Source organism: Monodon monoceros, unplaced genomic scaffold, assembly GCF_005190385.1.
Source record: "Monodon monoceros isolate NGI ecotype Baffin Bay Population unplaced genomic scaffold, NGI_Narwhal_1 Super_Scaffold_7, whole genome shotgun sequence".
NCBI lineage: Eukaryota > Metazoa > Chordata > Mammalia > Artiodactyla > Monodontidae > Monodon > Monodon monoceros.
The window spans coordinates 58,363,323-58,383,645 of record NW_021703784.1 but is presented as its reverse complement, the minus strand read 5'-3'; the positions used below and the strand labels follow the sequence as shown (position 1 = coordinate 58,383,645).

Genomic DNA, 20,323 nt, shown 5'->3' with positions numbered 1-20,323 from the left:
GGATCCCTCTCTTCTCCTTTCCTTTCTGCCACTTATCTCCAGCTTTGGGGAGCCTTTTCAGACCTCCCTAGTTCAGAGAGGCAGGCTGCAGCCTCCCCTTGGTAGAGGTGATGAAAGGGCTGGAAAACCTCTGTATATGTGTATGTGCATGCAAGTGTCTGCATGTCCACATCTTTATCTTTCGGAGACAAAATAACTGCCCTCAGCCTTGTGAGGGCCCAGAGCAGGGGAAGCCAGCAGAATGAAGGGAACCTGCAGTGGGTGAGGTTGTGGTTAGGTAGGAGGAAGCAGTCTGTAGCAGTCAGGGTATCAGGGTAGAGTGACACAGGAATAGGTCTGGTGAGAGAGGCCGTGGGAAATCAAAATCCCCCAGACCCTTGGGTGCTTGATCAAGAGGCCAGGCCTGGAGGCTGGGGGACAGCCTAAAGGCCCCTGACTCCAGTGCTCACTGGTTCCAGCACCACCTTGTGGGGACAATGGGACCAGGTCAGCTAGGTGTGATGGAAGGAAAGGGAGGGGTAAAGGCAGCATTCTGGAGGGAAGACTATAGCTGGTCTAAGTTCAGTCTTAACTGTGGTAGTTCCAATTCAGGAAAAAAAGAAGGGTATGAGGCAAAGGTGTCTGCCCCCTCTTTCCTGCTGCCTTCCAAGGCCTGCCCAGGCCAGATTCCCATGTGCCCAGGGCTGCATCAAGGCCTTGGTGACCAGGAAGCTCTCTGGAGTTCTGCTCACCCCTCTGCCTTCACGCATCCTTAATATGCCCCCCTCACCTAGGACCCTATTCCCTCTCTTTCAGGAATTTCTTCCAAGTCTAACTGTATTCCAGCCTGGCTCTATAAGCTCTTGCTGTTCCCATTCTAGAGCTCCTTCTTTAAGCCTTTGGGATGCATGCTGAGAGATCTGTTTCTCTCTACCTCCTCAAGTCTACTCTATTCATTTCTGTCCACTAGAAGAAAAGAGAAGTGGAGGGGAGCAAGTGCTATTTTTTATGGGATTCCCAAGCACAGCTAGATTTAAGGACTATCCCTGTTCCCCATTCTGTCCTCTTTCCTTCTCACCGTTGTCCCTCTCCCATGGATTGTCCCTTCCTCCACACTCCTGTCTCTGCTACTCTGATTCTGGGAGGTACAGGGGGGTTTGGCCCCAGCAGGAAATCCCAGGGACCTACATAAAAATCCCAGCTCAGGGAAGGATATGTATGCAAGGCACTTTCCCAGCATCAGGGCTCAGTAAAAAACCACCCAGGAGTCCTGACTCCCCACCTGCCAAACCAGTACTTATTTTAGATAACTGAGCAACCCACAGGACTCTAAGGGTGAAGACAGGATGGATGAGACAGGGGTTCTCCCAGGCAAGATGTGGCCCCACTGGAGGTTTGAGCTAATTGCATGAAATTCACTGCTGGAAAAATATAACCAGGGTGGGAGGAATCTAAGTGGGGAAATATTTTGTGGGGGGATGAGGGTGGGGGATATGTGTCTGCTATATCCCTCAAGGGAGGCTGCCCTTGAGGTCTTGGCTAAAGAAATATGGTCAAGGTCTTGACATGAACAGAAGTGGCTGATACAAGATTGTCACAGATCCTGGTTGAGGATACGGAGAGTTGTTTCTGGCAAGATATTAAGGCAGATGAGGTGGCTGGTGTGAGCTTTTAGGGGGTAATAAGCAGGAAGATTTGAGAGGTTGTGGCTGTAGCGAGACAGTTGAGAAGATATAAGAATGAGGGTAGCAGGGCAACTGTGAAGAAGATGTGGTCCCAGACTGAAGACCCCTCTCCATACAGAGTATAGACCCATTAGTGGTGAGGCTTGTAGGGTTCTTTGAGGAGGGAAACCAAAGACAAAGCCTGGGCCGCCTCCCCAGAACAGATCGGTTTTCCTGTCCATGGTCCAGCTTCCTCTTTTGTCCTCATGTCATGGGGGGAGGGCATCTCCCCAGGAGCTGAGCCTAGAGGAGGCTCTCCTCGGCTAGTTCAGGGTGGCTGTCTGTCCAGTAATGTCAGTTCTAAATCATGGATGCCCCGGCATGGGCTAGGCATGAGGCCCTGGAAGCAAAACGGGCTCAGACGCCAACCTGGCCCCTTTGGCCCATTTCCTGAAGGAATAAACCATGGTAGGGTCATCCTGAATGAGGTCAGAGAGATGGGCCCATTCCCAGGCTGGAGGTCAGGAGACCCAGGTCCTTGTCCTGGATTTGCTCGCAACCCTCTGTATAACCCTAGTCAGCTTTGTCTCTCGTGGCTCAGCTTCAAGATTAAGAAGTTGCCTATCAATACTTCCAAAGAGCATACAGAATACTGATGGCTCTGACTCTCTTTCCCTCAAGAGGCTCCTCATAGCTGTGCCCCTGACTCTGGGCCCAGCCTTGAACTGGTCTAAGTATCTGTCTGGGACAAGTACTGTGGCCCCTTTCCCCAAAGCACAAGAGAAGAGGGCAGAGAGTGTCAAGGATTTTGCCAGGGCTCAGCAATGTGGGGGGGTTCCCGGTGCCCTGCTCCAGCTCTGCCCCAACTGACAGTGGAAAATAGATGCCGGAGTTTCCTCCCTGATGTTTTTTTCCCTTGTGGAAACCCCCTCAGATCTGGGGCGGGGTTCAAGGGACTGGGCAGCCCTGGGTCTCTCTGTGGGTATTTTCAGGTGGGGGAGGCAGGATTGGGAGGATGGCACTTCTGTACAGCCTCGTGCGAAATGAGCAAAGGCAAAGGAAGTGCCACTTCACGGGCCTTTCATGGGGCCCCAGGACTGCTGAGCTGCAGTTAGGTGGGGAGGAGGAAGGCAGGAGGAAGCAAGTGTTGGGCCTTCCTCTGTGCTGCCTGGTGGGGGAGGGGCAGCCTCCTTAGCTCCCCGAGCCAGAGCTGCCCTAACCCTGGGACTTACTGTGTGTGGAGCATCCCAGGTGCTGGGACACCGAGAGAAGAAGGAAGGGAACTGGGACTGAGTGAAAGGGTCCCAGCCTCCCACAGCCCTCCCAGTTATAGCTGTCTTGTTTCCTCCTCCTCTCCAGTCCCTAGTGGGTAAAGTCAACTCGCTCCGTCTCTTACCCTATCCGTGGAGTGCAGGATCCTCTGCAGGGGCTGAAGGGTGGAGAATGGCAAGAGGTGGAGAATTCTCCAGTGTGAATTTTTTTTTAAGGCTGGGAACTAGGCTGTCTTGGGTTCTGCCCCTGCTAATGAGAGAAGGGGAAGAAAAAGAGAGACTCAGCCCTTGGCCTGGTCCCAGCCCCACACTGACCTCATGTCTCCCCCAGCTTCCTCCTCCTAGCCCAGCTGCAGCCCCTTTGAGCCTCTTCGTACCATCTCTCCTCCACTCCTCCCTTCAAAACAAACAGACTGGCAGAGCTTCTGAAGCTGTTTCTAACACTAACCATGACCATGACCCTGACCCTGGCCTCATCCTTGACCAATCCTGGTCTTCAGATATCCCCAGTCCTTAGCCTCATCAGGACCACTTTTCCTACGCATCTTCCTCATCACCACTGGGCTAGAGCTATGCCTGCTCCACCCCTCTCACCCTTCCAGTTGAGGACAAGGCAATCTAGCCAATGTGTTCATTACTCTGAATTGTACTCTTCAGGGGGAGGAAGTTAGTTACCTTTGTCTGATGTCTCCTGGGCATGGAGGCTCTTCCTTGTTCCCAGAGTCAAAATCTGAATTGATGAGGGAGGAGATGTGTGTCAGTCTGCAGCTTTTGCTCAGCTCTCTGCTGGGCTTCTGGAAGTAAGCAGGACAGATTTCCCTCCTCATGAGGCATCCTGTTAAGTTCAGCACAGTGAACCATAATAACAGTGCTGGGGAAGGTAGGGCAGAAGAAGGGGTGGCTGTGGTGTCCTGGAGAAGCTGGGGGATGGAGCTGGGCCCTAAAGGACTGGGAAGCTGTGGGATAGGGTGAGGGGGTGGGGGCAGGAAGCAGAATTCCAGGAAGAGGAGCTCCCATGTGCAAAGACATGAAGGACAGATTGTGTTCATTCAGCTTTTTACTGACAGCTACTGTGTGCTGTGCTCAGCCTGGGGAGACAGATCAGCCGGGACCTTGCCCTCTAGGTCCTCCCAGTCTAGTGACAAGAGATAAGATTCAGATCAGCTTCCATGTGACTAAGATAATGCACCTGTGAGAAAATGGGACCAGACCATGGATGGGATAAGTCATTTGTGACTTGGGTGATTTACAAAACTTCCCTGAAGGAGGTGGCAATGGTGCTTGGCTCTGGAGGACCAACTGGGGGATCCTTTGAGGCAACTGGAGTCTTCTGAGCTGCTGGGTGGGGGGTTGAAGGATGGAAATGGAGGAGAAATACTGGATTCCCACCGGGACAGTGAATATGGCTGCTTGATGTGTTTTGGGAAAGAGAATGTAGAGGCTGCTTGTAGAGAGGATCAGGGTGGTGTGGCCAGAGCTTAGGATCAGAATACCCAGAGTGATGGATTATAGTCAGAATGAGTTTCAGCGAGGGCTGCAGAAGGGGATCCCCCGTGTCAGGGAGGCAGATTAGAAGGCTGTAGTAAGTTCCTATTGCCTCCACACTCCCCCATCTCTTCGGGCCTATTCCTCCCCTCCTCCACTCCCAGTTGGGACACTTCCCCTGCTATTATGGCCACAGAGATCTGGCAATCAGGAGATCTGGCAATCAGGCAATCCACTGCTTCCTTTTCCTCCCCCATTCTGGGCCTGCCTGGGCCACACCCAAGACCAGGCCCCACTGGGTACAAGCTGGGCTCTGGGGACTACACTCAGGGTGAGCCCCATGGGCTGTGCTCCCTGCAGGAGCCAGGTCCAGCTGCTACTGGGAGAAAAGATTTTCCTATCCCAGTCAAAGCTTTTGGCTGCTATTGCTGTCCAAAAAGATTCAGTATTGCAGTTTTGACTGGGGGGGTATCAGCCCAGTTCTGGGCTTCTGACCTGTCTATCCAGATCTCAGTAACACAGACAGAAGCAAGCAGGTCAGAAGCTCTATACTTAGCTTTTCTGTAGGGGAGTCGAGAAGCTCAAGCTTCAGTATTGCTCGGGGTTGGGGGGGCATCCACAAGCTAAGGAACTTATGTATGACTACTGGAGAAGGAGAGTCATACAGAGCCAAAGAAGGATTTAAAGGGTGGCCATACTGTGGAAGTTCAAAGAAAGGAGAATTCAGTAGCCTCGTGGGACCATGAGACTTAAGCTAGGCCTTGAGTCAGGAAGATTTGAGAGGGGAGAAGGAATGGCAGCAGAGAGAACAACAAGAGTAAAAGTTCCGAGGCCAGAATGATCCTGGCTTGTTTACACAGGACAACGTAGACCCCTCTGGAGCAGGGAACTCACATTGCCGAGTACCTGTTTTATATATATACGTTGTGCATTAACTCACTTCATCCGTATAACAACCTTATAAGGTTCGTACTATTACCTAGCTCATCGTGGCAGAACTAGGATTTAAACCCAGGTCTATCTGACTCCAAAACCCCTGCCAGATTATGAAGAATTCTGAATGCCAAGATGAAGGACCAGGCATGATCTGAATTAAGCTGGGAATCGAAAGCCAGAACAAGTCATTGTAATATGGTTAATACTATACCAATCTGCAAATATTATTTATTTACTAAACAAAAGTTCTTTTCTTTAAAAAAAAAAAAGTGACTTGGTGAATAAGCCACAGTCGATCCCCAACCCCAGGCAAGCCACTCTCCTTGTGTGGCCTCCTGCAGCATTGACCGTCCCTTTTTCCTGCGTGGTACAGGCTAGACCCTACCTTTTAGCATGTGCCCTCCTTAAATGAGCTGTGGGAACTTACTTGACCCAGTTCAGGCCATAGGATTTCAGAGAAAAGAGTTGTCCTGGGAGAGAGGATAAGGGCCTGAACTAGACCTGAAGAGGGAGAATTGGGCTGCCGCCACCACTCAGACACCTGCGTACTCAATGATTCCTGCCTCTTGGTATGAAAGACTTTGCTTTTGCCACCTTCTCTGTGCACCCCACTTCCGAATTTAGAAAGCACATTCATTCCTGTGCTCAGGATCCTCACTGCTGTCCTTTGGACAGGGAGGGCGAGTTTTATCATGCCTGTTGTACAGATGAAGAAACTGAGGTTCCAGGAAGGGAAGTGACTTACTTGCTCAAGGTCACAAAGTCAGCTGTTAAGGGGTAACTTGGAGGCTCTGTGACGCATTGAGGAAAACATAGGACTTTGGATTGCAAAGCTGGGGTCTGTGTTAAAAAACTGGCATCTGTGTTAGCTCCCGTGCTGACTAGCTATGTGACGTTGGGTTATTTTAACTGCTCTGGGTTTGTTTCCTTACCTGTAAATAGGAATAGTACCAATGAGTTGTTATAAGGATCAAAAAAAGTAACATGATCTATATTGTGATCTATAAAGGGTTGTACCTTGTGAGGGCTTTTAATCAAGTGGCAGAGTGGGCAGGTGAACCCAGGAGGTCAGATTCAGGTGCCAGTGCTCTTGGCCCTATACTATACTGCCTCTGCCCTGCTTGTTTCTGGACACTACCTCACTCGTGATCCTTTTCCGGTGTCAGTCCCTGTTCCCTTGCCAGCCCGGAAGCTTCCCTCTCCCTCCTCGCTCCTTTGAGGGCTGATTTACTGATTGCTGGTTGATAACCCCTCCCTAGAAAGCTGCCTGGAGCCAGCTGTACTTTTAGTCTCTTGGACCTTGTGACTGCCGGCCAGAGTTCCCTCCTTGCCTTCCTGCCTGGGCCAGCCCAGTGCTGGGCTTGAGGGGGAAGAGTTCCCCGTCACACTGCCATGCCCACTCCCCTGCTTTGTGTGGAACTGAGGATTTACAGGCCTAGGAGTTGTGCTTTCGAGATGCTGGGGTCTCCTGGAAAATCCAGTGGACACAAGTAATGGCACCAACACCCGCCACCCCAAGATGCTATCTCTTCTCCCCCAAGGAAGAAGCCACAGAATCCTGAGATGAATGTGGCCTGACTTGCCCCCACGTGCCAAGGTCTTAACGCATTTGCTTGGCTGATCAGCCCTCCCACCCCCATCCCGTGCTCCTGCGGGCCTTTCCTATCCCCATCGTCCTATCTCCTGCTCCCAGATTCCTTAATGTCTCACCTCATCCACTTAGTACCCTTGCACAGGCTTTTTTCTCTCCAGTTCATGGGTTGGGAAACTGAGTCTCAGAGGGGGTAAGTGCCTCACGCTTGGTAACAGTGAGTCAGCAGCAGAGCAGAGCTGGGGCTAGGACTTAGGTTAGTTCTCTTGACTCCCAATCCCAAATTCTCTACTGCCCTAGAGGGTCCTTATTTTCTTCCTGGATCCGTACCCCAAGGCTCTCTATCCTCTCTCCTGAGGTTGAACACACACACTTATTCATGCAAATAAGGTGAAAATATTTTTAATGTGAATCAGAGAGGCAACCTCATAGAATGAACTCATTTCCCTCCCAGCTGGTCCCAGGGGAAGCTGGGGCCTGGGAGGGAGCTGGGACCAAGCCCTGGATCCTCTGCAGGTTCCACACCATGGAGTTCCTTTTCCACTTCCCAGTGGCGGATTCTCCCTCCCTCTCCCAATGTGATTTTTGAGGCTTTGGAACCAGTGGTTGAGAGGTCAGGCTGGGAGGTAAGGGGTTGTCAGACCAGGGTGCAGTCTTGCTGTGTATAAAGTGAAATGGAGAAAATGGGCCAGTGGTGAAGGTGCTGGGGTGGAGTGGGGGATACTTAAGAGCTCTGGGTGTGTCTGAAACAGGACTGTCCCCTTCCAGGGAGCAGGGGCCTGGTCGTGAGAGAGCAGCAGGGAAAGGAAGTCACATACTAGCTAGAAAAAGTCCTCCATGGCTGAGAGGAAGTAGCCAATTAGAGGAGGACCCCTGCCACAGCAGTATAAATAATCACAGGGTTTCCGGAAGCTCTGTTCTTTTCCACAACTCAGAAGAGCAGTTCCTCACCTGAAGGCCCTGTGAGCTGCCCAGGTGACCAGGGTGATGGCTGGAGCTAGGACTCCTCTGAAACTCACCCCACTGATAATTACAGCAGCTTATTTATTTGGCACTTCCTGTGTGCCACGCCTCATGCCAAACACTTTCTACATGTTAGCTCATTTCATACTCTGACCAACTCTAACCCAATAGGCAAGATTATCCCCATCTTACAGATGAGAAAATTTGAGGCTCAGGAAACTTAAATATGTTGCCCGAGATCATACATGACTAGTTGGTGGAGCTGTGATTAGAATCCCTGACCAGTCTGATTCCAGCATGTCTTCTCAGTGATAGTGCTTTAACGGCACTGTGTTCTCTACCCAAGAGTCTGGAAGCCCCTCAAGTTCTTCAGAGGCACAGCCCATGGTCTCAGGAAAGGGACAGAAGATTAAGGGGAAAATCAAGTTTTTATCTTACTCTTCTGTTCATCCCTTCTGGCTGGGCTTGGAGGATCTGCCTCACCCTACCTTGAGAGAAGATGCAGACATCTGGGAGCCACAGCCTCTGCCTCATTCATCATTACACACACAGATTCCAGACCGAATTCCAGCCCTGGCTCGGTCTCCAGTGTTCTCCTACACTGAGTTGCCAGCCTGGGTATGTGTGGCCAGATAGGGTTTCCCATGCTTCCAAGAATGATGGGGTAAGCTCTCCCTCCTTTTCCCCATCCCCAGGGTACCCTGGATTGAGACAGGGCAACTATCTAGAGAATTGTGCCCCTACTCAGCAGGTTTCTCATTGCACCTTTTGGTTTGCGTTCAGTAGCCAAGATGTCAGGTTTGGAGTTGAAGCATCAGTGCACTAGGCAGGGTGGGCCCTGAGTTGGGAGAGGCTCCGCCCATGGCTGCAACTCAGAGTGACCTGGGACAGCTGCCTTGTGCTAGAAGCCCTCTCCAGTCTACTCGGTGGGAGGGGTCCATATCTGACAGAGGATCTGGTAGATCCCTACACATGCGCACCCTCCTTTTGCGTCTATACTTCCTGGAGGAAAAATAAAAGTAGCTAATACTTATTGAATGCTTATTATGACCAGGCACTGTTCTAAATGCTTTACATGAGTTAACTCATATAATCCTCACAACAACCCAATGAAGTAGGTATTATTTTATCCCCATTTTACAGATTAGAAAAATGAGACATAGGTTAAGTAATTTGTTCAGGGTCATACATCTAGGAGATAGGAGAACCAGATTTTGACCTTTGTCAGTCTGGCATCAGAACATATGTGCTTCGCATAATATATTACACCTTAGTGCCAGCCTCTTTATCCCTGAGCATCTTTGTGTGGTCTCAGGGCCTCTCTCCCATTTCGTGTCTGTCTCTCTGAGGTCTGTCTTGATGGGATTGCAGGATGGTGTTCAGGTTAAAAGAACTGGAGCTGGCTTCCCTCTGTATGTCCCCATCCTTTCTTCCCAGTGGATACAGTCCTCCCTAACCAAGAGTATCCCTCTCATCTGTCCATAGGTCACTGCATCCAGAGGGGCCCGGAAGGGGAAGGAGGCATAGCCTCCACCACAGCAGCTGCGCCCGCCATGCAGAGCATCAAGTGTGTGGTGGTAGGCGATGGGGCTGTGGGCAAGACGTGCCTGCTCATCTGCTACACAACCAACGCCTTTCCCAAGGAGTACATCCCCACAGTGTTCGACAATTATAGCGCCCAGAGTGCCGTTGACGGGCGCACAGTGAACCTGAACCTGTGGGACACAGCGGGCCAGGAGGAGTACGACCGCCTCCGCACACTCTCCTACCCTCAGACCAACGTGTTTGTCATCTGTTTCTCCATTGCCAGTCCGCCCTCCTATGAGAATGTGCGGCACAAGTGGCATCCAGAGGTGTGCCACCACTGCCCCGACGTGCCCATCCTCCTGGTGGGCACCAAGAAGGACCTGAGAGCCCAGCCTGACACCCTACGGCGCCTGAAGGAGCAGGGCCAGGCACCCATCACACCGCAGCAGGGCCAGGCGCTGGCCAAGCAGATCCACGCTGTGCGCTACCTCGAGTGCTCAGCCCTGCAGCAGGACGGCGTCAAGGAAGTGTTTGCTGAGGCTGTCCGGGCCGTGCTCAACCCCACGCCCGTCAAACGTGGGCGGTCCTGCATCCTCTTGTGACCCTGGCACTCAGCTTGGAGGCTGCCCCTGCCCCGCCACCAGTTGTGCCTTTGTGCCTTGGCGCCTTGTCTGCCCCCAGCTGTGCCTTAAGGACTAATTCTGGCACCCCTTGCCAAGGGGGCTCCCCGAATGCCTTTTTCTCCTTGAGGAGGCCCACGGAGAAAGGGGCTTTGGGCCCTGCCCCACTCTGCTTGGGAACACCAGGTATGCTCAAGAGCTCACCCAGGCCAAGGCCGGACCCCTCCCCAAGAAGCCAACCCAGTGCCTCTTCCCCACTTTCCCCTACTGACCAGTTGATCCAGCTTTCCACACAGATGTTGCTGCCTATTGTGGTGCCTTCTCTCAGGTTAGGAGCTCTCAGCCATCCCTAACCTCTCCCTCGCTGCTCTTCAAATTGCCCCCCACTCCCCAAGATGCTCTCTCCCCTCCCCAGAGAAGGAGCCACAGACTCCTAAGAAGATGAATGTGCCCTAACCTACCCCCTTGTGCCCAGGCCTTACGCATCCGCTGACTGACTCAGCCCCACCCCCACCCCCTCTGGGCTCCTGGGGGCCCCTCCTACCCCCATCAGCATCAATAAAACCTCCTGTCTCCAGTGGCGCTGGCTCCTCCCTGTGTGCTGGGCATGGGGGGTTGGGCAGGGGCCGTGCATGGGCTAGGGCTCCCCAGAGACTGGGAGCCTTTTGTTTCCTGCAAGAGGGGACAGGGGACAATAGGCTTCATTGTGGTCCCCCCACCCCCCAATTTCCCTAACAAAGCTCTGGGCTCCCTTGGAGGGGCCAGTCTTGTTCTGGGGCCCAGCCACATATTCTGTAGTAGACTGGGATGCAAAGCATGAGGAAAAACTTCCTGATCTAGGACTCAGAAAGGGAGAGGTTGAGAGCCATCAGCCTGCAGGTAGGTGCTCTCACAGTCGTGCATCTGAGAGCTGTCCCCTTATACCCTCAAGGGGACAAATCTTTACTGTCAGAGTTGGGGCTGGAACTCAGGCCATCGCCTCAACCCAAGACTCTCCCAGGTAGCCCAGCTTCCAGACCTGGAGGGATATATATAGGGATATAGGGATAGCTCAGTCACTCCTGCTCATCAAATCAAGGCTTGGACCAGCCTTGGGAGACTCCAGGCCTAAGGGGGTGGGGGGGGGGATGCCACATGGAATCATACCCTACCATGGACTTATTACCTCCATCCTGGAGCCTGTCCCTCCCCTCAGTTCCATTAAAGAGACAAGCCCCCGAACAAGCAAGCCTAGCTCCGACTGTTGGCAAAAAAAAAAAAATTTATTTTCCTTTGAAATAAAATGTACAACCAAAAGAGCACAGGGCCTAAGGCAGTAGGGAGGATGGGGGGGACACCAGAGAGCCCGTTTTGGGGTAGGAATCTGTGCCTCTGTCCCCTCTACCTGGCACCTTTTGCCAAGGAGGAAGAGTCTGTGAACCAGAGATTCCAGAAGGGAAGGGAAATACATGCTGTGCCAGTGCTTTTTCTGTATCCTTTGGGTACAGAACACCACCTCCACAGGGAGAAGCACAGACTGGCAGAGCCCTCGGAAATCATATAGCCTCCCACCCACCCCTCACCCCCATCATCCACACGGACACGAGGAGGCTCAGATAGGGAAGGGCATACACCATATCAGAGGTGAAGTCAGGTCTGGGACACCTGGGCATACTCAGCAGGGGAATGTGGTCACAGGCCTGAATGTGCAGAGTAGGTCATTAGACGCATGGGTCAAGTGAATGACCCCATGGGGAGAAATGGCTGCGGTCTTCTGGTAGCAGCCACTGCTCAGTGGTCCCTGACCTCAGCGAGAGGTGGCTATGTAAAGGCCAAGAACCAGGTGGTGGTTATGAACCTCAGGACTTCTTTTAGCACCAGATGGTGGAGCTCTCCTGCCAGCTCAGCTTCTTGGGGCTTCTCAGGTACGGGTGATGCTGCTTGAAGGAGCCTGTGCCTTCACGTGGGCTGGGGGAAAGGAGAAGCCAGTAGGGCCGGGGAAAGCCTTGTCCTGTGCCTTTCTTCCCTTCTTCCCCTCTACCCCAGCTTCAGTAGGGCTCAGAGAGGACGCAGGGGGTGAGGGAAGGCCAGAGTGGTATCCTGTCCTAGTTTCTCTGGGCAGTGGGCCTCCTCGCCAGCAGGAGAGAAGGGTTTAGAACCGTTTTTCCTCAGGCTGGGAGGTAATGAGCAGCTCCTTGTTCCCGAAGTCCCACCAGGCCGTCATGTGGAACGCCATGTTGGTTAGGACAACAGTATACTCCAGGATGGCAAAAATGGTGTATACTGTGGGAAGGACACAAGGAACAGGGCATGATAAGCCTCCTTCCCTACCCCCCAGGGGCCTCTTGATAGATCACCACCACTGCATCACTACGCAAAGAACACAATGGCAGGCAGTCCCCAAGACCACTGCCACTGCCATACTGCACATTACAGAAAACATCCCAACTGTCCCTTAGCCACTGTGACCACCTATGGATCCTCGCCTGGCCTCACCTCCAGCCTCACAATACGTGTTGTGCCGAAAGTACACAGCCAGCGCCGTGAAGAAGGAGACGAAGTTGATGATGAAGAGCCGCTGTTTCCAGTTGTAGGACTTGCGCTCCTAGGGGATGGGCTGTCTGATCACTCTGCAGCTTGTTAGATATGTGCGGACAGCCTCCCCTCTTGGCCCCAACTCCTAAGGGCTGTGTCTTGCCTCCTTTGGTCATAGAAGGGGGCAGAGGCAGGGGCAGCAGGAATGATGGGCATTTCATACCCCTGCATTTGGTGTAATGAGGCCAAGGTACAGTGGGGTCCCTGTCCCTCCCATTTCAGGGGGACAGAGTATGAAAGTTACTTGGAGTTACCCACCAACCCAACACCTCCAGATGCTGTGGGGAGAAGAAAAGTACAGGGTGGGGGGGGCAGGGCTGGGGGGAGGCACCAGAGTTATTACAGACCACAGACCCCTGACGCAGTGTTCCCGCTGCAGCCTGGGTGCTGCCCCTCATTCTACTCCCATTTGGAGGCACTACCTCTTCTATTCTCCATTTTCCCATGCTACCCAAACACAGCCCCAGATTCTGATCAATCACCCTCCACTTGTCCCCAAGCCCAGCCCCAGCCCCAGTTTGCAAAAGAACTCCATTTCCCACCTCACCATTACCCGCATCCTGAGGACGAGTGTCCTTGATTTTCCTCTGGGCCGCCTGCAGCCCCACTAGGAGTAGACCGTACCTCTTGACTTACTGTGTGCTTCTTGGTCAGCCGCCAGAGAATGCAGGTGAGGAGCATGTGACTGAGGGATGAGGCGATGAACACAATGAAAGCGTTTTCATGGATGGCTGGAGGGAGAGAGGAGGGCTGGGAGCATGCACCGCAGGGAGCACCCAGAGCCCTGCGTCGTAAGGTCGGGGGGCGGGGGTGGGGGGCAGGGACATCCCCTCCCGGAACCCCTCCCCGCTCCTCCTTCCCTTGTCTGGGCACCCACTGAAGTCCTCGGAAGAGGAGACATAGGTGAGCACTAGCAGCGCAAGGTTCTCCACGACGTTGAGGCCGAAATTGAGGCGGCAAAGCTGGCGGTAGCTGGGACACGGGGAGGTGCAGCTGAGGTAGTGGTTCCAGTAGGCGAAGGCCACCAAGAAGCGGGGTGCTGAGTGCAGGCCAATGCAGAAGCGCCATACGTAGCGCTGGGGCACCTCTCCGCCGATGGCCGAGCTCACCGACGGCAGGTAATTGGGCACCTAGAGAGTTGTGAACCATCTGGGCACCGGCCCCCTGCCGGCCCCACCCACCTTGAGATCTTCCTCTCTGTGGAATCACCTTGACACTCAGAAGGCTCCGGTCCAGTCCCCTGCCTCCAGGATGTCCTTCTTCAGGGCCCCAGAGCTCTCCAGGGAGACCTCCCCTTCCAGGTCCTTCCAGGTCCCCTTCCAGGTCCCCAGTGTGCCTGGTCCTCATTCCCTAGCCAGCCTGGGGTTTGTGCTGGGGCATAGTGGGACCGCCTCCATCTCCCTACAGGTGGCTGGGAAAGCTACAGGCAGGTTCAGATGCTCTCTGAGCCCACAGCACAGGGCTGTGACCTGGATAAGGTCCTGTGGGAGGGTCCATGAGCCCAGCAACCCAGATTCAGTCCCAAGGACAGAAACGAGTCACAGAGCATCTGAGCTTCCTTGGCACAGCGCTGGATTCACTGCCCAGCTAAGCTGTCCCTGACTGCTCCCAGCTTCACTTGTTCTTCTGGTCTGGGGTACCAAGGTAGTAGAGGGTGCTGTGAGATCCTAGGGAAGCTGGGCCAGAAGATACATTCACTCTGGTCATGTTTAGGAAAATGGGTGCTCCTAACCTGGGGTAGTCTAAGAAAATGACCCTGTTCTTATGCGTCTCTCTCATCCATCTTTCTCAAAGGCTGGAATTCCCTCATTCCTTAAGGAACTGGAGTGTCATTCTTTAAAGCTGAGGAAGGAGATAATATCACACAGCTGCAAGGACTGATGCTGCTTATTTTGGAGGGTGAGAGAATGGGGGATGGATGAACAGTAGTTTCGATGGGAACAGGAAGGTCAGGAATAGGAAGAGGATCTCTTAGACTCAGGGGCCTAGAGCAGTATGTCTCAAACTTTAATATGCATACGAGTCACCTGGAATTGTGTGAGAATGCAGAAGGTCTGGAATCTGAGAATCTGCATTTCTAAAAGATTCCATGACTGCAGAATCTACCAGTCTGTTGCCCACACTTTCCGTGGACTTTTTTAGACCTTCAACAAGAGCCAGAGCAGTGCCAGAGCCCAGAAACCCAGAGGGGGAATGACCCTGCTGTGACTATGGCAGGACAAGTCTTCAGAGATGGAGTTCTGGAAGACCCCTTCCTTTCTCCCAGTGGGGATGCTGAATGGGTCTCCAGAGTGGCTGGGAAGGCAGGCAATGATGGAGGAAGCTCACAGGGCAGGGGTGGGCCTGGGACAGGACCAGCCAGGGCCCTCACAAGCCTTCACAGAAACGGAGATGGATTCCCCTCAGCACTGTCAGAGGAAGCTAAGTGCAGAGCTCTCAGAGAGAGGGTGATGCTATCGAGGCCATGGCTTGAGATACCATAGCTTGAGACCAGGCTCAGATATTCACTCTGAGTAATCAGTGAAGGGCAACATGGAGGCTTTGGAGCCACACAAACCTGGGTCTACATTCCAGCTCTGCCTTTATTAGCTGGCTGACCTTGAACAAGTCACTTCTCCTCTCTGAGCTTTGATTTCCTCATTGGCAAAATAGGGATGACGTCACCTACCTTGCAGGGGACGGTGAATACTAAATATAATGTATGCAAGGCATCTGCAGTGTCTAGCACGCAGTGAGTACAAGCGATGGCTTTCAGAAGACAAACTTTCCTGAAAAGCCTGCAAATTGGCTGTGATCTATGTGGCTACTGAACGTGGCAAGGCTGACTTATGAGTGTAAGGTGGGAATCATATCTTGACTGGACACTTCTGAGACCTCCAAGCCTCCTTACTTGACTTTCCTGCCTCTCTGGGTAGGTCCCCTGAGTAGGATTAGTGGGAGTGTTGCCTCCACTTTCTAGAATATTCATTTTGAAAACTCCTGCCCCAATCTCAGCTACTTTAAGGGGAACAGTACCAACATCTAAGCCTTGGCTTGGAGAGCCGAGAGTATTCAAGGGCCCAGAGCCCTGACTGATGCTGGGAAAGAGGTAAAGGGTAGAGATGGCACGGAGTTAGGGGGATGCCTCAGGAGGATGAGGGTTAGGGCCCTGTGGCTGCCTGTCCCATCCTCACAAGTTCCTCTCAAATTAAGGGTGGGGGCAGGATTCTAAGAGCAGGGATTGCCTCCCTCATCACACACACACACACACACACACACACACACACACACACACACACACATGCTTAATCAGGTACAGATACTCATATACACCCCCGCCATTCCGAATACACAAGTTGCCCACTCACCAACTATGCCAACAACAAGCAACATGAGGAGATATCAGAGCCCACGTACACAGCTCACCACAAACCTCCCCAAAAGCCCAGAGCTAAGGGTACTGAGAGATGGGAGCATAACCTCTTTCCCCAAGAATAGAAACCCTTTGGCCTGGAAGACATGGCTCAGTGGATCTATGGCAGGGCAGTAGATCAGAAATTCACATGGTATAAAGGGAGAGGGTCCAAAAACTTCCTTATCACAGAGCCTCATGTTTCACCATTAGAGGTTCATTCCTCTGGCCCCAGATAAAAGTCCCCTGAAATTATGGATGACTTTTCTTTATACCTTACCACCCCTTCCCCTCCCCACCAACTGGACAAAAACTCCCATTCCTGTCAATCCTACTTGCTACTCTTCTCTGGACTCCATCCTCTCTTCTCTAACCTCATAGTCTCCCATCTTAGCCCTGGTATCCCCTGTACCATGAGCTATTGCACTAGCTTCCTCACTGGTCTCCCTACTCTTGCCCCCTGCCGTTGAATCTGTTCGCCACTCAGGAGCCAGAATGGTCTTCTAAAGCTCAAATCTGATCGTGTCCCTTCCCTGCTTAAAATTTTTCCAAAGCTCCCCATTGCCCTCTGGATAAAATCAAAAGTTGTCCGCCTGGCACTCACAAAGGTCCTTCTTCACCCCACAGCAATAATTCCCCCTCCTCCAGGAAGGAAGTCTCCAACATCCAAGCCAGTTTAAGTGCTTCTCCTGGGCCCCGCATCCCTGTGCTCCCTTTTATCACAGAAGGGATCTCATCTCACAGTGTTGTGATTGTCTGTGCCTAGGTCTGTTTCTCGGAGGAATAAGATGCTAAGGGCAAGTCCATGTTCAATTCCATGCCCCTGACACAGAACCTCCACCCCTGGGCCCTCAAGAAAGGCTTGATGGACTGCTCTTGGAGGCAGGAACTCCTTCTAGGTTTCTAGCTGGCAAAGCTCTGAGTGGATATAGGTTGTGGGGCCTGAGACTGCCAGAGGAGAAACAAAGATAGAAGACGCCAGGGCAGGGCTGGGCGTCTTCTCAGGTCAGGCCCCTCGTCTGGGCTAAAGCCACCTGTTACTTCTCTGGCTCCTGGCCTCATCTTACCTCCTCAGTCCTGGCTTCCTTTCCAGTCTGGTCTTTCTTCAGCCCCCTTCTCCCTCTCGCAATCTCTCCTGCTTATTCCCACTCTCTTCCCTTCCCCCAGGCCCCCTCTGCTCCCTTGTAACCCTCTACAATCCTCTTCTACTCTTGGAGGACTGTGACTCTACTTTCCCTGAGTCTCTCTCCCCAAACTCCCCCCAGCTCTGACTTTCCCCCCACCATCCTTTTATCCCTCTCCCCTCTCTCTATCCCTCCACCTTCTCTCCTACTGTCTGATTCCACCCTTATCACCATCTCCTGACCTGGCCCTGACCCAGGTGCTGGGGAGCCTGGCACTCACCCCACAGTCAGTGGCCACTGTGTACTCAAAGTGGAACACCAGGGACCAGATGATGCAGAAGAAGAAGCCAAACACGGGGAAAGTGATGACCCACCAGACCATGGCAGTGAAGCGGAGCCGGAACACGGTCCCATCGGGGTCCAAGGGCTGGGAGGCCGCAGAGAACATCCTGTAGGGAGTGGTGCCCAGGCAGGGCAAGGGACACAACTTGGGGCCTGGTGGGGTTACCTGGGCCTAGGAAAGTGGGGCCTTTTCCAGAGCTGGCTTTTCAGAGTATAGGGAAGAGCCAGAGTATAAAGAGTAGGAAGGGCATAAAGGAAAAAGGAAAGCAGTGCAGAAGAGGAGGTACAGAGGGAGATGGGGCAGGAACAGCAGAGAGACAGGGTCAGCTCATAGGAATCCCTTTGGCACACTGGTTCTATAGGTTCACCTCTTGAAGAGTATGGAGAATAGAGGCTCCCAGTGGCCTGGACATGGGAGCTCTGATAGCCCACCTCATTCCCATTACCCTCATACCCACTCAGGAGAAGGGTCAGAGGTGGAAGGGTTATTATTCCCATTCCACAGAAGGGAAGACCAAGGCCCAGAACTATGCTAGGATCAAACATTAGGACTAAGGCCTCTTGCCACTTGATAGCTTAAGGCTCCAAGTCAAGGTTTACTTCAGGCCAAGTAACCCAGATAAAGGACCTTGGCTCAGACTGACCCAAGCCTTCCCACTGACCCTGTCTGACCACATTCCTGCTCTTCACCCAAGTTCAACTAGGAACAGTGGGAGGGCCCCATAACCTATTTCAATGGGACCACAGGCTACCAGCCATCCCACCCCCAGGCTCAGAATGATCCAAGCCTCAGGCCAGCAGTACCCTGACCCCGAGATACCAGAGTCCCTCCGGAGGCCCAGACCTCTATCTCCTTCCTCTCTGAGAAGACCATGTCACCCGATCCAAGATTTTCGGGAACTGAGGGTCATGGGAACCTTCTCCACTCAGGTTGAGTCTCCTGTGCTGGGCCAGACCCAGGAAGGACAGACCCAGACTGAGGCAGCTGGGCTTCTTCTGCTTCCTCTCCCTCTGGGCAGAGAACTCCCTCCCCCACCCCCACTGCGCCACCACCGTGACCCTTCACGCTGGGCTTCCTTCTGGAGGGAAGATTTGTATTAAAAGGCCTAGGACCAAATCTCCCCTGGGGACTCAGACCTCCCTCCATTAAGGGAACCCTAGTCTACTAGTCCAGCTCAGCATCAGGGAATCAGGGTGGGGGTAGGCGCACTAAGCAACACTCACACTGGGTGCTGAAGGATCCGGGGCTTGGGTTGAGGGCTCTAGCCAGACTGAGACTGCTCTAAGACTGGAGGGTCCCACCCCCAGTTCCCAAGGGCCTGCCTCCCGCCCACAGAGCCCGGATCTCCACGCCTTCCCCGGGCACACAGCCTTCCCACGACCAACAAGGCCATGTCATAAATCCCAGAACACTCTGCAAAGGTAAGAATGATAGTGGCCAAGGTTGGCCCACAGCGGATCCCTTTGCCAGACATGGCGGTGGGGACCTTTCTGAGGGTTGGGTCCAGGCATGTAGGCAGGTTTCTGGGAAGGGAAAGGGAGAAAGCAGAATAGGATTTAGCCCCTTTCTGTTGGAGCAGGACTGAATATGTTTGTTGGGCCCCATCAGAGAGCTAGCTAATCTTAAACAGTAGATTCGCGGTCCAAAAGAGATCTAGACAGGCCTTAATATGAGGTATCAGTGTCCAGCCTGTACCTGTGCAGAAACAGCTAGTGGCAGCTCAGGCTGCATTAACAGAGGTCTAACAGCCAGTAATAGGAATAGAACAGTCCTGATTTGGGCTGTACTTCCCAGGCCATATGAAGTCCTATGCCCAGATCAGGGCCTAGGAGAGAACAGTGATCAACTGGGCCAAGTCCAGGGCACATGTCTTGTAAGGATTGCCTGAAGGAACTGGAGCTATGCTACCTGAGAAAAGTAAACTCAGGGGACCCTCCTCCCCCGCCATTACTGCCTTCCCATCTCTGCAGGGCTGGCTGGAAGCCAGGTGGAAAAAGTAGCTCCAAGGGTCCCAAAGCAGAGCCAGAGCCAGGACAGAGATTCACCAGAAAGAGGGTGTATGCTCACTATAAGAAAGAGCTTGCTGGGCTTCCCTGGTGGCGCAGTGGTTGAGAGTCCGCCTGCCAATGCAGGGGACACGGGTTCGTGCCCCAGTCCGGGAAGATCCCCCATGCCATGGAGCGGCTGGGCCCGTCAGCCATGGCCTCTGAGCCTGCGCATCCGGAGCCTGTGCTCCGCAACAGGAGAGGCCACAACAGTGAGAGGCCCGCGTACCGCAAAAAAAAAAAAAAAAAAAAAAGAAAGAGCTTGCTAATTGTTAGTTACTAAGTCTCCTCGGAATCAGCTGCCTGAGAAGGAAAGAAGCTCTCCATCACTGGGGATGTGCAAGCAGAGGCAATGTCATCTATTGGTAATTATAGACTAAGGCTACTTCTTTCATTCCTCAGTTGGCCATTCCTGGGATTCTCTGGGTGAAAAATTCAGAGTATATGTGAAAATTCCCAGGTGTATCCATCATAGTAGTCCCAGGGAGTAGGGACAAAATACCCCTGGGGTCACTAGGCCTAGTCTTGCCCCAGAGAGGCCAGGTACCCTTCCAGCAGCTACCTATGCCTTAGCTCCCTATCTAGTATGTTGAGAATGGGTTATAAGTATGCTGAGGTTACTGATCCCATTATCATTTGGAGCCAGCCACGAGGACCAGAGCAAACAGCCTACTCCGTCTAACTCCATATGCCATACAAATATTATAATTCTCTGTATGGACTATGACTGCATTATATCCTGCCTTCCTTTTCCCAGGGCTGATGTGTGTGTGTGTGTGTGTGTGTGTGTGTGTGTGTGTGTGTGTGTGT

The 20,323-nt window shown here is 52.9% G+C and overlaps 2 protein-coding genes across 13 annotated transcripts in view; one reads left to right on the top strand and one right to left on the bottom strand.

Annotated features, from left to right (window-relative positions):
- RHOG (ras homolog family member G) overlaps positions 1-10,613 on the top strand; it is a 13,106-nt gene extending 2,493 nt beyond the window's left edge. For 2 of the 5 annotated variants that reach the window (XM_029208090.1, XM_029208089.1), the window contains one exon: positions 9,375-10,613. In XM_029208090.1, coding sequence (XP_029063923.1) covers positions 9,443-10,018 — 576 coding nt within the window. In that variant the 5' untranslated portion in view covers positions 9,375-9,442 and the 3' untranslated portion in view covers positions 10,019-10,613. Of the gene's footprint in view, positions 1-5,602; positions 5,905-9,374 lie in introns of those variants that run through there. The other 3 variants (XM_029208091.1, XM_029208092.1, XM_029208093.1) reach the window with 2 other exon arrangements.
- A 643-nt stretch (positions 10,614-11,256) lies between these two features.
- PGAP2 (post-GPI attachment to proteins 2) overlaps positions 11,257-20,323 on the bottom strand; it is a 21,274-nt gene continuing 12,207 nt past the window's right edge. For 2 of the 8 annotated variants that reach the window (XM_029208083.1, XM_029208086.1), the window contains 4 exons: positions 13,488-13,740; positions 13,235-13,341; positions 12,512-12,620; positions 11,257-12,298 (listed from right to left, as the gene is read on the bottom strand). In XM_029208083.1, the coding sequence (XP_029063916.1) occupies positions 12,168-12,298; positions 12,512-12,620; positions 13,235-13,341; positions 13,488-13,740 (600 nt within the window). In that variant the 3' untranslated portion in view covers positions 11,257-12,167. Of the gene's footprint in view, positions 12,299-12,511; positions 12,621-13,234; positions 13,342-13,487; positions 13,741-17,405; positions 17,588-20,323 lie in introns of all 8 variants that reach the window. The other 6 variants (XM_029208084.1, XM_029208087.1, XM_029208081.1 and 3 more) reach the window with 5 other exon arrangements.